This window comes from Rhinolophus sinicus, chromosome 5 (genome assembly GCF_057876585.1).
Source record: "Rhinolophus sinicus isolate RSI-liver-muscle chromosome 5, RSI-T2T, whole genome shotgun sequence".
Classification (NCBI taxonomy): Eukaryota; Metazoa; Chordata; class Mammalia; order Chiroptera; family Rhinolophidae; genus Rhinolophus; species Rhinolophus sinicus.
In genome coordinates this window covers 30,313,854-30,330,583 of record NC_142505.1, presented here as the reverse complement: position 1 = coordinate 30,330,583, position 16,730 = coordinate 30,313,854, and the positions used below count along the sequence as shown (strand labels likewise).

The window sequence follows — 16,730 nt, the reverse complement described above, 5'->3', positions numbered from 1 at the left end:
AACAGAAAATCAGTAATAATACTGACCCAAATGACATGTATAGAAGACTCCACCACCACCATCAGAATTCACAGTCTTCTCAAGCATGTGTGGAATATTCTCCAGGACAGACCATATGCCAGGCCATAAAATAAGACTCAAGTTTAAGAGAACCAAAATGATACAAAAAATACAAAGACTGTTGCTCAATCACAATGGAATTAGAAAACAAAATAAATTGGGAAATCCACAAATGTTTGGATAGTAAACAAGATACTTCTCAATATCTCACAGTCAAAGATAAAATCACAAGGAACACAGAATATATTCTGAGCCAAATGAAAACATATCAAAACACACAGGATAACTAATGCAGTACTTAAAGAAAAATTTATAGCTGTACGCCCCACCCACCAATATTAGGAAAGCAATACCTCAAATAAATAAGCTTTCCTCTTAAGAAATCAGAAAAAAAGTAAACTAAACCCAAAGCAAACAGAAGGAAAAAAATTATAAATATTAGAAGGGAAATCAACACCATAGAAAAGAGATTAAAATAGAGAAAAATCAATAAAAAAGACCAACAACACTGACATACCTCTAGCTAGATTGACTAGGAAAAAAGAATGAAGACAAATTATCAAAATCATGAATGAAAAGGGGTACATCACCAATGACCTTACAGAAATAGAAGGATTATAAGGGAATCCTTATACTATGAATCCTTATACTATGAATAATATAATGCAAATTAGACAAATTCCCTGAAAGACACAAATTACAGAAACTGACTCAAGAGGAAATAGAAATCCGAATAGACCTATAACAAGTGAAGAAACTGAATTAATAATTTAAAAACTAACCACAAAGAAAAAACCTAGCCCACATAGTTTTACTGGTCAATTCTACCGAACATTTAAAGAAGAAATACTACTAATATTTCAAACTCTTCTGGAAAAGAGAGAACACTTCCCAATTCCTTGAGGCCACCATCACCCTCATACAAAAGCCAGACAAAGGCATCATGAGAATAAAGGTACAAGTCCTCCCTCAACAACGTATTAGCCAAATCCAGCAACACACAATAGAGATCACATAGTTTGGCTATTCTTTAAACACTAAACACAAGCTTACCATACAACCCAACAATTCCACTCCTAGGAATCTTCCCAAGAGATTAAAACACAGATAGACACAAAGATTTATATATAAATATTCAAAGCAGCATTTTCATAATGGCCAAAAAGGGGAAACAATTCAAATTTCCATCCACTGATGAACGGATAAATACAATGTGGTAAATCCATATAATGCAGTACTATTCAGCAATAAAGAATTAACATATGCTACATGAATAAACCTCAAAACATTTATGCTAATGGTAGATGCGTGACAAAAAAAGACCATATATTTTATGATTCCATTTACATAAAATACCTGGAAAAGGTAAATCTAGAGACAGACCACTACTAACCAGTAGTTGCCTGGGGTGAAGATGGGACCAGAAGTGACTGCAAAGTGGGTATGAGGTGTTACAATATCATGACTTTTAATAAAAAATATATACAGAGGGTGCCAAAAAAATGTATACACATTTTAAGAAAGGAAAGCTATACTAAAATTACAATACTCAATATACACCAATAACAAAAGATGAATGAATACAAGTCACGTTAGACTTCTACAATTACAAGAGGTGCTCAAAGTTGTTACCATCAGCGTCCAGACACTTCTGATGATGGTGAACTACTGCTTGAGCAATGCTAACCAAAGTGTCCACTTGTATACATTTTTTTGGCACCCCCGGTATTTGCTCTTCATCTTTCTTTCTGGCAAAGAGCTCCCAAAACCCTTGGACTTTTCTGCGATGAGAGTAAAAAAAGTATCTTATTATGTAAATAAGGTGACAGGTAAAAAACCCGACCACTTGTTTAGAGGGTTGGAACTTTCAGTTCCGCCCCACCCTCACCTCCAGGGATGGGAGAGGAACTGGAGGTCAGTTCAGTTACTAATAAAGGCCAATGATTTAAACAGTCATGTCTATATAATGAAGTCTCCATAAAAAACGAAAAGGATGGGGTTAGGAAAGCTTCCGGGTTGGTGAGCACATGGAAATTGGGGGCGAGTGGTGTGCCCTGAGAGCGTGGAAGCTCCATGCCCCATTCCACATACCCTGCCCTATGCATCTCTTTCACCTGGCTGTTCCTGAACTTTTTTCTTTTATAATACACCAGTAATCTAGTAAGTGAAATGTTTCTCTGAGTTCTGCGTGCCCCTAGTAAATTAATCAGTAGCCTCTGATTCATAGCCAGTAAGTCACAAGCACAGGTGGTAACTTCTGAAGGGGTAGGTGTAGTCTTGTAGGACTAAGCTCGTAACCTGTGGGAGCTGACACTGTCTCCAGGTAAATAGCATCGGAAGTGTGGTGCACACGGTACTAGTGTGAGAATAAGGGAGAAGCATATAGGAGGAAATCTGAGGTTTCCAAAATAGTTATGTTTTTGAGTGATGGAAATGTTCTAAAACCAGATTGTGGTGATAGGTGCACAACTCTTTAAATTTACTAAAATAATTGAATTGTACTCTTAAAACAGGTGAATTTTAATGTATGTAAATTACACCTCAATCAACTGTTACAAAAAAGGGAGCCACTGGTCTGACAAATCAGCTCCCTGAATCCAACTTGAAAGGGTGATCAGCTATATAGGATCTTTGTAGACAACACAACAGAAAATGACTGAACTGTAGCTGGAAAGACCTAACTAGGTTAAAAAGGAAGATTTTCTGACAGGGTGGTTTGGCACATAGAAATATGGAACCAATGAAAGCTATACTCAGCACATTTTAAAATTAATGTGGTTCAGAGAGGCTACTTGAAGCATAGGCCAGATTTGTCTCCAGGGTTAATAAAATAACACATGAAAAAAATCACTTTCTTTTTGAACATTACATATTTTAGCCTTAACATGTGATGATGGAAAGGAAAATGTTCTCACTAGTCTAATCAAAGAAATTCAACTCAAACAACTTTCATTCACTGCTTTACACTAAAATAAGCAAATTTTAAAAAATTATACTGTAACATGTGGCATACCCAAACAGAAATAAGCCTTGTTAAGATTGAATTCTGTAATGGGTGTTGCTTAGCTGGTTTTGCCCAATCTGAGTATTAGAATCTTGATTAATAGGTAGTGTCCATCCAGACACCAATATACAACAATGGGTGGGAGCACGGAGAGAAGTGGAAAAAAAAAAAATAATAAAATAAAATAATACGTCTAACTTTCAGATGAGGATATGATTTGGAGTACAGTAGAAAGAAAAATGCATATTCATTCCTCTGAGTCAAAATAAGAAAAGAGAGGCAGAAAGCAAAGTGTAGAAATAAATGATTTGCAGTAAGAGGATCAATAAGAAAGCTTACATAGGTAGGTAGGCTTCTCTTTTCTTAGTAAATTAGGAAATACAACCACTATATGATAAAATGGAGAAAGGTAGAAATTAAAGATTAATGTATACAGAAAAGATATGATAAGAACTGTTAAATAGCCATGAGGATGCAACTGAAGTTAGACATCAGAAAACTGGAGTATATTCAGCTTGGTTTCATTACTTTCTTCACCAATTTTCAGTGGTCCCAGAGCTGAAACAGAAAATACACATGGTAGAAGTAATCCACAGGTTGACTAAGAAGGTCAAAGGTATAAAGGAGTTTACACTATTTGGGTAAGTGGTCATTTACTGAGCAACCACTACACATTAGACACTTAAAGGCTCACAATACACTGAAGAAGACATTGCCATGCCCATTTTACAGAGTAAAATATGCAGAAAGTTGAAACAACCCGATATCCATCATGAAATGAATGGATAAACCAAATGTGGTATGTCCATATAATGGAATATTTTCTGGCAATAAAAAGAAATGAAGTTCTGATACAGGATACAAAATGAATAAACTTTTAAAAACCTTGTAAGTAAAAGAAACCAGCCACAAAAGATGACATATCACATGATTCCACTTATATGCAGTGTCCAGAACAGGCAAATGCTTAGAGACAGGAAGTAGATTAGTGGCTGCCTAAGACTGAAGGAAAGAAGGGGGCTGAAGAGGCATGGGAGTGACTGCTAATGAGAATGGGGCTTCTTTTTGAGGTGACAAAAATGTGGTGATGGTTGCACACCACTTTTTCACTAAAAAACAAAACACTGAATTGCATTTTTGAGTAGGTAGATTTAGTGCTATGTGAATTTACTCAATAAAGATGTTAAAAAAACAACTCAGGCTCAGATTTAGTTTCTTTGCCAAGGTCACAAAATACGAAGGTGGCAGAACTGGCGAGATCTCTCAGCCCCCAGTCCTTTCCAATACAATAGCAGCTACAATTTATCAAGCGTCAACTATGTGCTGGACGTTTTATGTTCTCATTTAATTCAACAACTCTGGAAGACTGACTCCCGTTTCTAGGTGAGGAAACTCGTACCTGAGTGGAATAACTTGCTCAAGGTCATAGAGGTGATAAATTAATGAGCCAGCATTAAAAGCACATGCCCTACCATCTCAGACATTCAGTTAAGACTATAATAATTGACTGCCATATCCATGTATGATAGCCACTATTATTTACTTAACATTATCTTTAAGGCATTTACTTCTCTTGCCTAACGAAGCCACAGGAAAGAATGGAGCTATAACTTGAAAGGGTAGTATTGGGGCTAAGGATATGTGAAGAGTGATGAACAAAAACTTCATTAAATTGGAGTTGGGAGGGCCTGGAGGGGGAGCTCTAAGGCCCTACCACTCATAGTCAATTGCCCCAAACAAGAAGACACACTTTCCATCTGCAACAGGAAATATTTTTCTACTCTACTACTCCGGCAGGAAGGAGGATCTTCTCAGACACTCAGCCAATGAAAGACTTACAACCCGTGAAGACTTTTCAGCCAATGAAAAGCCACCATACTTGAACTTCCAGTTTCCTCCAATGGGCTCTTTATTTACAATGGCTCCTCTGACCCTCTCTTTCCTCTGTGGGAGAACAGCTCCTCTTCTTTGTTCTCTGGACTTGCCTGTGGTTCACCATTAGACTGCATGTCCTGAATTGTATTCTTTGTTGTTGCCAAATAAACCCATTTTGCTGGAGAAATGTCTGGCTATTTGTTTAAGGTCAACAGGTGAGAGTAGAGGATAAGGATCTAAGACTGACATAATAGCAGCAGAGGGAGGAACTGCAGGGGAAGCGCCCACTGAGAAACAAGGCTTGCTGAGAAAACGGTACAGCCTGAGAGGGAGGTGGGAACAGAATGAATGTCAAATTGCACTAGGCAGGAGACTTAGATTAAGGGGAAGAGACTGAGGGTGTGCATGAGATAGGAGTTGAAGCTCAAGAGGTTGGGCCAAAAGGACTAAAAGAAAGGAGGTTGAGGTAGAAAAGCAGAAATAAAAGTTGAAAGATGGATAGGGATGGGGTTATAGCGGAAGGGAAGAAGGCTGAGTGCTGAAGAGGTCAAAATGAAGAATAAATTTACAGAATGGTTAATATGAAAGATGCAATGGAGACACCAAATAGGCCACAGGAAAGTGAGAACGAAGCAGGATACCAGGCTATGCTCTTGACTCTGGACTGGAAGGAAGGAAGGAAGTGCCAGTCAACATCTGGTAATCGAAGTAGAAAGGTTACCCACACAAAATCTCAATAAACACCACAGTAGTAAAAGCTGCCCATTTCAGAAAACACTACCCAACCAATACTGCTCAAATCAGGAGGTCGTCTTCTCAAGAGGTCAGTGTGTGGCCACACCGAACCTATCAGACTAGCTGAAGTAGGTTCCAATACAGCAAAGCTCAGGTTCAGTGTGGGTGAAGAAATGGGTGAAATCAACAATGAAAGAAGCTGTGGTCAGAGAAAAGAAATTCCAAATTCAAAACTGGCTCCAAGATGTTGAAGAAACTAGGTGAGAAGGTAAGGGAGTTCATGTGAGTTTTATAATAGAATTTGGAAGTTTCTGAATGTGGAACATTGCTAGTAAGGAAAAGAAAATACAAACCGGTTGATTAAGGTATTTCAGAAGCAATTAATACAATAGCCAAAACACAGCGGGGTCCTAAAACCCATAATGCACCTGGACAGGCAAAATAATCCATATATTACTGGTCATTTGTAATAAGCAGTGGGCACAGCTAAACTTAAGTAAAAGTGATATAAAGAAATTCAGCTTTATGATAAAAGATAAACTGAAGGCTAATTTGTTTTATTACGGGACTCTGTATTTAAAATAATTTACAATAAGTTTCTTTAAAATAGTAAGGTTGCTCATTGCTAAATGAGTGAATTAACCATTATCTGACATATACACAATCTTCCAGAACATTCCTACAGTACAACTATACCATATTTCATTTACACCTCTTGAGTAGTTTCTAAATTGGGAAATACTCCAACCAGGTTCCGTCTCGTTATCCCAGCTACAAGTTACCAAACGAGAATGTCTGCAAGGTTTCCGGCCCTTGTCTTCATCTGTTGAAGTATCTTGATTCCGGACATCGTCCCTATTTGAATCATTCACGCGCTCAGAGACATGCTAGTTCCCAACTACCTGCCTATAACTTGGATGTGGCTACTTACTGGATCTACTTGACTAATACCACACTTGCTATTTTGATCTGTTCACCTGGTTTCAATGCCAGTGCTCACTCCTGATGCTGCAGTTTGCTCTTATATCCCTTAAAAGCTAGGCTGTTGTTAACCTTCAAATTCAACTAATTCCATTTCTTTAGGATGCCTAAATGCTTGCCTAGCTGTTTATAGTTCTCCCAGGGACATTGTTCTCCCTCTAGCAATGACCCAATCTGACACTCAGGAACTACACACTGCCTAGCATGGAAGCTTTCGAAGTGGGGGAAACCTCTCACCAGTCAGAGAACTATCCAATATAGAAGCCTCTTGTTTGCCCATCTACAAATACATACACACGCAAATACACATATAATCTTTTAAAGTCCTGTTTGAATTACATGATTTTATCCTAATTAATTTACACTAATAAGAATACAATACTAAAGGTAGTAGGTAGGTCCTTTCTGACTTTCACCATTTCTAATCCAAAGGTTCTCTCAAAAGGAAAAGGGGAAGAAGAAATGCAATCAATAAGATAGTTCTTTAAACAAAAACAAAACAACTTTAGTCAACTGCAGGAAAAGTTTAATAATATAATCTGCATCAAGATTAAGATTTGCAGTTCTCTGAAATATGTACTCAATTTTTTTCCTGATGGTAGAGATTAAGGAAAAACATACTCTCAAACAAAATACCCCTATATAACACAAATCTACCAAAATGTAGTTTTTGTTCCTCCAAAAGGATTTTATACAGACTATGTATGGTTTTTGTCCACTAAGGATGAGAGAGAGCAATATTACAAAAGGAATAGAAGTAAAATACCATTAAAATGAACTTCAAGGGCCCAATTCTACTATTGGGTTCAATTAGCCATTGCTCCCTTTACGCTCTCAGAGCACAGGTAAGATAATTGCCCTTGTCTAATTCCATCTTATCCCGTACTAGATGCTGTTTTCTACAAAGATGTATCCCCAGTATCAAGGACCAGAAGGTAGTAGGCATACAAATGTTTGTTACCTAATAAAATAATCAGGATGTTAATTATAACCATTTCCATGAAAATTATTACAAATAAAATACGATATTTACATATAAGGTCTGGAAGTCAACAGCTGAAGACTAACCTACCATATAAATGAGCTTAAAAATAACAAACAGTACAAACCAAAGGCAATGGTTCCCAAATCTGAATTTGCATAATAATCTAAGGAGTTATACTGATTAAAGTAACAATGGATATTGTAATAGATAAGTTCTGAAACTGTGGCATAACATAATAGCTTATTTTTATTTCATGTTTACATGAAGCCCAAAAATCCATGTTAATGATCATCTGGGGGCATAAGGAGGCGGGAGGTGACCAAGGCTGACACAAGTTCAGCTTTCTCGGACCATCGTTTCCAAAGTTGCTCTGGCACACCACACCCAACCAGCAGGTGGAGAAAGGAGAGCAACACAAGGGCAGCTTGTGTTTGTCAGGGCTAAAAAACACTCAGTACTTCTGCTTCATTTCCTGTGGCCATCCCCAAATACAAGAGGGGCTGGTAAATATATAAGTGAGTTGGGATCCGAGAGAAAAGGAAACTCAAGCTTGGTGAAGAGCAAGTCAGTCTTTATCACAGGGTTTTAAAATACAGATTCTGGAGCATTATCCCAGGTGATCCTCATTTAGATCTAACAGGACCACAAAAATATTTAAGATAGCCAAGTGATGTTGATGCATGCCCAAACTAGGAATTAGGAAGTAAAGCGTTTGGAGCAAATAGAAAAAATATTTCCATGGAAAAGTTTAAAACAATGTGCTGGATAAAAAGAAAACTTAGAGGTGATGAGAAAAATGGAGCCTTTGTGCCTGAGATAATACAGGTGCAACTTGGGAAATTCTTCCCTCTGTGGCCTGTAATAATCTCTCGTGGCTCTCTTCCTAATTCTAGTAGCTTCTTCTTGGGCTTCCTTTCCTCCACTCATTTCATACCCTGCGTTATACTTTCCCTGGCCAGGAGCTGTTCTCATTCACTTCAATTACCACTGACCATACTTTTCTCTGAGCCCAGCCTGACATTGAACTGCCTACTATTACTACTCTTCTCCATTTAAATGTCCCACTAGGACCCCAATATATCCAGAACTGAATTCATTTTACTCTCAAACCAGCTCTTCTGCTTGCATACCCTATCCACCTAGGCCCTCTAGTCAAAACCCTAGGAGTCACTGATACATAGACCTCACATTAAAAGCTTTTGTGCTTCAAAAATACCACCAAGTAAGTAGAAAGACAACCTACAGAATGGGAGAAAATTTTTGTAAATCATGTACCTGATAAGGGACTTGAACCTAAAATATAAAGAACTCCTACAACTCAATAAAAAGTAGTCCAACTGAAAAACGGGCAAAGGATTTGATGAAAAGAACGATGCTTGACATCACTAGCCATCAGAAAAATCCACATCAAAACCACAAGGAAATACCACTTCACACACACTAGGATGGCTATAATAAAAAAAATTTAAAAGACAGTAAGTTTATTGAGAATGTGGAGAAATTAGAACCCTCATTTACTGCTGGTGGGAATGCAAAATGGTGCAGCCACTCTGGAAAATGAACTGGTAGTTCCTTAAAAGGCTAATACAGAGTTACCAGCTAGTCCACTCCTAAGCATATATTCAATAGAAATGAAAACTTATGTCCACACAAAAACTTTCACACAAATGTTCAGAGCGGCATTATTCATACTAGCCAAAAAGTGGAAATAACCAAAATGTCCATCAACTGTTGAGTGGATAAATAAAATGTGGTATTTGATACAATGGGAATATTGCATTAATTAGCAATAAAAATATTGATACATGCTACAATATGAGCCTTCACAACATGCTAAGTGAAATAGGCAAAATAACACAGACACACAGGTAGATGAATAGTTGTCTAAGACTGGGGAGGAAGTGACAGGCTTAGGCGTAAGAGGTTTCTTTTTGGATTAAATAACATGTTCCAAAATTGACTGTGGTGATAGTTATACAGCTCTGTGAATATAGTAAAAATTGCTGAACTGTATAATTTAAACTGGTGTGTGAATTATATCTCAGTAAAGCTGTTTTAAAAAGAAAAAGCTATCAAACATTTTCATCCAGAAATTGATGCAAGAGAAAAGGCTGCTTCTCCAGATTATTTTATATTCCCTATTATTAAGATATAAAGTTTGTGGGGGCTTTTTGGTACTTCAGGTAACAGAAAATAAAGTTAAATGTAGTGCTCAACTGTAATACCTCTCATCTAGGCTTTTGGAACAAGTGTTTGTTTCACAAGCAGCTGCTTTCTGATTTACATTTTTAAATATTTTAATTGTCCTGTGCTACATATTTTAATATTACCTACAGCCTTAAATCCTTAAGAGTAGAAAAGATATACCTTTATGCTTATAATAAATAAATTTAAATGGTAATCCATCACCAATTAAGAATCTGAACTTAAATTTACTAGGCAAAAGTGAACTTTTCACTAAAGTTGTGGAAGCAGTAATTCTGTCCAGACTTTGCTTTGTAGGCCAATCAGTATACTCACAGAAGAATGCTAGTAACTTTTTATTTCTTTAAATCAGTATCACATAAGGAAGGTGGATGAATTACTTAATAGTATAACTAAGAACTGGGGTGGGGGAATAGGAGTGGAAATTAAATCTAAAGTACTCGAGAACTTTAATCATTGTATACAATGTACTGTAACACATTTAAACATCATTGGTTTAAGTAACTGGAGATTTCATTAATTTTGCTTTAAATTAGAAGTACTGTATTACTGTGTGATTGGTTTGATGTGAACTGTCCATGAGATGCATTATCCAGACAAAAAGATTTAATCCTAAACTATTTTCTCCAGGCTCAGAACACTTTCCAGGAGCATCTCACTCCAGCCCAGGTAGAGGGCATTCATTCACTGAATATAAATTTTTACATTAGACTAGAAAAATTAAAAGGAAATAGATAAAATGCTGGAAAATCTAATGCGACCCAACTCTAACTACCTAGATTATCTGCTCTCTCTCTCTCTTTTTTTTTTAACTACCATAACCATTGTTTAATTGCATTTCATGTTTAATTTACCCTAGTTGGACTATACAACAAAAACTGCCAACTGTCACATGAATATAAGACACTCTTAAATGTACACACAAGGGAGCCATTAATATAACTACCGTGTTTCCCCGAAAATAAGACCTAGCCGGACCATCAGCTCCAATGCGTCTTTTGGAGCAAATATTAATATAAGATCTGGTCTTATATTAATATAAGACCAGGTATAATATAATATAATGTAATGTAATATAATGTAATACCAGGTCTTATATTAATTTTTGCTCCAAAAGACGCGCATTAGAGCTGATGGTCCGGCTAGGTCTTATTTTCGGGGAAACACGGTATGAGGATCCTTTAAAGATGTACTCATTCCCATTCAAACTTTTGCTTACTACTTAATGTACTCAGTTTGTACTAAAATGTTTTTCATAGACGTATGTTTTGAATTACAGCAGTGACTTTTGTAATCTATTTTTCTAAAACCTACAGTAGTTATTTAACTTTTGGGTGTCATGGGTCTCTTGGAAAATCTAATAAAAAATTATGAACCCTCCTGAGAAATGTACATATATGCACATTCCTCCGGAAGCCCTTCACAGACCCTCAGTTACGAAAGCCCAGCTATGACTTCCCATGACTACCAATCAAGTCCCAACTTCCAAGTCTTGTATTCCAAGTACTTCGTAATGTAGTCACTATTAACTTAGTTAATCTATCGCCTGTTCTTTCCAACTACACGAACCAGTCAGGTCTCTCTCCTCAGTATCCAACCACAGATAATACCATCCTCTTTTTTTCTGGCTTGCCTTCATAGTTCCCTCTGTTGCTTTCCTGCACAACTGTTTGCTTTCAATGAATCTTTCCTGTGAACCTAAAATACCTCCCTTGCTACCTCCTTCTGCCTACTATCAGATCATCTGATCCTGTCTGAATTCTGAAACATGTTATCTGCACCTCAAGGAGCTCTCTCCATGTTCTACATTTCATTTTACCAGTTATTAAAAATCAGGAAACATAGGACACATATTTTTTAACTATGTCACATTTCCAAATAATGTGCTCCAAATGTTTTTCTTCAACCTCTATAAACCTTTTCATGTGAAGTATTTCACATACTGGGCATTTATGTGTGTCTTTTTTCCTAGCCAGTAAGATTCTTAAGGGCAGAGGTGGTAACTACTACATTTTGTGTGTCCCTACAAGCTCCAATACAAAGCAAGGAGACACTCAGTACAGAATACTTGAAAATCTGGGCATCAGTGTTTTTCAGGCATTTCATACATTCTGTATCCCCAGTTATAAGATTTTTCAAGGATCATCTATTTTTTCCTACCAGAAGTCAAATAATGCTCTACCCATAGTGAATACTTGATCAAACGAGAACTTGCTAACTATCCAAAATCATGCTTAAGTAATTCTCATCCATCCAATATCCACTACTTGATATGTCAACCCTGTCGAAACAAACAAAAAACCTTCAATATATTAAGAATCCTTACCTACTGACCATTAACACAAAAGGGCACACAAAGATGGCTCCTACACAAAAATAATCCAAATGTAAAAGCTATCATTATCCTTTAGTACTACTGCAAAGTTTAACTCCAGTTATAAAACAAACTCGGAAAACAGAAACAAACATCCCAAATTATACATATGCACACTACAGGAGGCAGTAAAACAGCATAAAAGTATAAGAACTTTTTTTAGAAACTCTTAAACATGATATAAAAGTTTAAGACCAACTGATTCATGCTACAACATGGATGAACCTTTAAAATATTATGCTAAATGAAAGAAGTCATTCACTGATGCCCACATATTGTATGATTCCACTTATATGAAATATCCAGAATAGGCAAATTCATAGAGAAAGTAGATCAGTGGCTTCCAAGGTCTAGGGGGAGGGAAAAATAAGGAGTGACTGTTAATGGCTTTTCGGAGTGGTAAAAATGTTCTGGATTTAGATAGTGGTAATGGTTGAACAACTTTGTAAATAAACTAAAAACTACTGAATTCTAGACTTTAAAAGAGTGAATTTTATGGTATGGAAATTACCTCAATTTTTAAAAGTTTATGACCATTTGGGCTGTTGTACCTCAAAGAAAACTTGATTTTAAATAGGAATCTTATTTTGTAATTTGTTTTCTCAAGCTGATTTAAACTGCAGTTACAAACTGGTCCTCTTTCAATCCCTTTTTAAAATCACAGCTTTCAATTTTTATCAATGGTAACTACCAACTTGCCAACATTTACTAATAGATTTTTCATAAGAATCTCAATTTCTAAAAAATTCCTAAAAAACAACCCCAAAAAACTAGAGTTCTAAAAATACTGGGCACACTGCTCAGCAACAACGGCCCAGAGCTGAGCAGCACCTAACACACCGGCTCCCGTGTGCCACGGTCTCCATCACTCCCTCATCTTCCAGATACTGAAGCCACCGGTCAGTGAGTCAGTTGCCACTTAGCTTCCCAGTTGTAAGTCTGTTATCCCTGAACTAAACAAAGACCACCTACCTTTCTTCCTTTCTTATTAGGGTATACTGTGAATCACTGCTGACAACATGTAATCATGAAATTGGTCAAAGGGTACAAATTCCCAGCTATAAGATGAGTAAGTTCTGGAGATCTAAGGTACAGCATGGTGATTATAATTAATAATATTTTGTGTGTGTACACACACACAATTTGAAAGCAGGTCTTAAATGCTATTCCCACACACAAACACACACAATGGTAATTATGCGAGGGGACAGAGGTGTGTTAACTAACCATATTGTGGTAATCATTTCACAATACATACAAGTATAAAATGATCATGTTGTATACCTTAAACTTACATATGTTATACGTCAATAATATCTCAGTAAGGCTAGAAAATAAAATTAAAATTTTTAATATAATTATAAATCATAAATATAATGTATGATTATTTTTATTAACTGCAAAGACAAAAATCTTGACACCTGTTGGACAGAACCCTACAAGTGTTACAAGTTCATGCTATATAAACACTTTCATGTGTGTGTGTGGGGGAAGTCACAGGGAAAGTTTGTTTCTACTACAAATTATTTTCATTTATAATTAAAATTATTTTCATTTACTAATAGAAAATAGTACAATAGCAACCTTTTATACCCATATTAGATGTTGACACAAAATGAGGGATGCTGTCTTATTTAGATTATTGATTGGATATGAAAACAAATTTCTTCATTTACTCACAGAGTTTATGTTTACGCCATCTAGAACCCCTCCCCTCCATACTTATGGGCACAAAGAAAAACAATCCCTACCCATTATAGTTTCTATGTACTAAACTGTATTTGCAAAGATAGAAGAAAACAGAACACAACGTGAATATGGAAATAACAGACAAACTAGGTTCTACTACTTCCTATCTCAAGTAAATGAGGATTGTGCTAAATGCTATGCCAGGTACTTGCCAGCTTTAAAATTCTGCGTACTTATCCAGATTTCCCTTCCTCCAAATAAAATAATCCATCTAGCTGAACTCCTTTTCCTGTAGATGGGAAAGATTAAAATAGTATTTGCATTCCTTTTCATTTTTATCGTAACTTCTTATAGTAATAAAATACCAACATATACGATGACCTCTAAAAGCAACTATTCCCTTTAAACTAGGCAAAAAGAAACTAATTTCTCCAAGTCTTCCACAAGAATGACCTGATGAGTCAATTACTTAGTAGATTAGAGGTAAACCTCAGTGTTCTTCTTCCCCTTCTGAGCCATGTCACTTCACTAACTTGTCAAAGTATCCTCAAGTTTACAGGTGACATTTTAAACATCATCATTACCCCCTGAGTATTAACAGATATTATATAAAACTAGAGTAGCATCACAATTGCTTCATAATTACAATTCCTAAATACATGCAAAGCTGCAACTGGATTTTACGTCCGACTGAAACTACAATCCTGTTTCTGTTTAAACCTGATGGTGAATAAACTGGGATGCTCTCCTAAAAGTTCACTAAATTTCTAATGCATGCAATGATCCAAACTGCAAAAATAACCTTTTAGAGATTGTAGGACTAGAAACAAAACAAAAGTCAATCATTACCTCAATTATACCTTATGGAAGTACAAAGTGCCATTAAGATTGGTAAAGATTAGTGGAGAACCTAGATCTTGAGTTCCACACCATCAAAAGTATAAAGTTAGTAAACTGTACAAGAATTAGCAGGAATTCGTTTATGCTTTAACTGCGCTTTACCTGTTGTTCTTTAACAGTGCTGTCCCATGAACTTTCTGATGATATAAACCAGAAATTCTATATTGTGCTGTGCAATACCATAGTCAATTGCCACATGTGGCTACTGAGCACTTGAAATGTGGCTATCAGGACTGAGAGACTCTATGTTTTATTTTAATTAATTTAAGTTGCCACATGTAGCTAGTGGCTATCCGATTGGACAATGCAGTTCTATACTCTGAAATACAATGTATTTCAGTAATACATTGTTATTGACTAAACAGTAGTTTCTGAAAGTATCATGTTCTGATGATGTTAACACCAGCTATAACCTTGCTGATACTAAAGGATACACAAATTCAGTCAGCAGCCTAAACATAAAATTCACTTATGAAATGAGAATTCATGAGACTGCCTAGGTTCAGAAATTAAGGTACAATATTCACGGAGACAATATTAAAAAACACATCTCAAGTTTTCCCCATTGTTTTTGCAAAAGGGGTAAAAACTTTCGGAACAGTTTCCCAATGCATGCACGTTACTTTCCCTTCAAATCTAATTCATATCTTCTGTTCAGAAAAACAAATGGCAAAAATAAATTCTCAGCACTACTAAATTTACTGCGACTCGGTAAATTTCACACGTTAATTTCTCTTTGCCTTAAAGGAGAGATACAAATGTCTGGAAACCTCTGCATCGCCTGAAAGCCTTGTTAACCATCTTTCCATGTTTTCAGGTGAACAAATCATTCCGATATAGTTACGATTTCATTGCTAGACCCAAAGTATTTTTTCAGTTCAAGAAGAGTGACCACTCTGCGCTACTGCAGGTATTCTTTGACCAGCTATTCCTAAGTCAAGAAAAGTAACCAAGATGGTGCACAAGATGTCAAAAGAAAACAAGTCTGGGAACCTGCACGTGGAGCAACTAGTCCCTAAGCAAAATCAACCGTCTTTACCCCGGAGAGAGTCAGCCTTGAACTATCCGGCGAAGCCAACAGGCGAGCAAGGTCGTGACCCTAGGTCACGGCCGCCTGCACCGCGCCCGCCCAGCAGCGGTGAGCCACCTGTTAGGCCCGAGCCTCACCTGGCAGGAGAGAGCGAAGGCGCACACCCGGCAGCGCGCCGGACGCGGACGCCCAGGCGGGGAGCGCGGGACCCGCCCCTCTCGCGGCAGCGTCCGGAGGCGGCTGCGAGCCCCCCAGCGGCACGTGGGCTCACCCCAGCCCGGGTTTCGCTGACAGGAAGGTCGCCCGCGTTCCCGGCCTGACCGCCCCACGCGCGTCGCCGGGGCGACACACAGCCTCCCTCGCAGCCATAGCGCCTAGAGGGCGCCCAGGCGGCCCACACCGCTGGCTCGCTGGCCCGCCCGTCCCCCCTTCCTTCCACCCGGTCGGCGCGATCCCGCCTCGCCGCCCCTCACCTACCTGGTCACGGAGTTTGAGGAATGCCATGGCGGTGGCCTCCGCCGCCGCCCCGGCCCACCAATCCCGCCCAGTAGCCTCGGCCGCTGCCCGGGGCCAACGGGTCGGCGGCCGGTTGCGCTCAGGAGTCCGCGGATAGGGGGCGGTGCCGCCTCCCGAGCCACCAGCCGCGGCTACCGAGAGGTGAGGAGCCCGGCCGGTCCCGCCTCCTCCTCTGAGGACTCCCCGCCCTCTTCCTTTCTTTCTCTTTCCCTCAGCTGCCTCCACACGTAGCCGCCCCCGCCGCCGCTGTCGTCGCCGCCGCCGCCGCAGCCACCGCCTCCTCACGCCCCCTTCCCGAAATACCCTGGCAGCCCCCGCGCCGCGCCGTTCCAGCCCGCGGCAGCGGCGGCATCCAAACTCCACTCCACAATATTAC

The 16,730-nt window shown here is 38.3% G+C and overlaps 1 protein-coding gene across 5 annotated transcripts in view; it reads right to left on the bottom strand.

Moving 5' to 3' along the window:
* The window catches only part of ANKRD28 (ankyrin repeat domain 28), a 149,671-nt gene extending 132,954 nt beyond the window's left edge, over window positions 1-16,717 (bottom strand). For 4 of the 5 annotated variants that reach the window (XM_074312813.2, XM_019725990.3, XM_019725989.3 and 1 more), the window contains exon 1: window positions 16,316-16,666. Coding sequence is in view for 2 of the 5 variants with exons in the window: in XM_019725989.3 (XP_019581548.1) it covers window positions 16,316-16,342 (27 nt within the window). In the remaining 3 variants the exon portion in view is untranslated. Of the gene's footprint in view, window positions 1-16,315 lie in introns of all 5 variants that reach the window. The other variant, XM_019725988.3, reaches the window with a different exon arrangement.
* Between the last annotated feature and the right edge of the window lie 13 nt (window positions 16,718-16,730).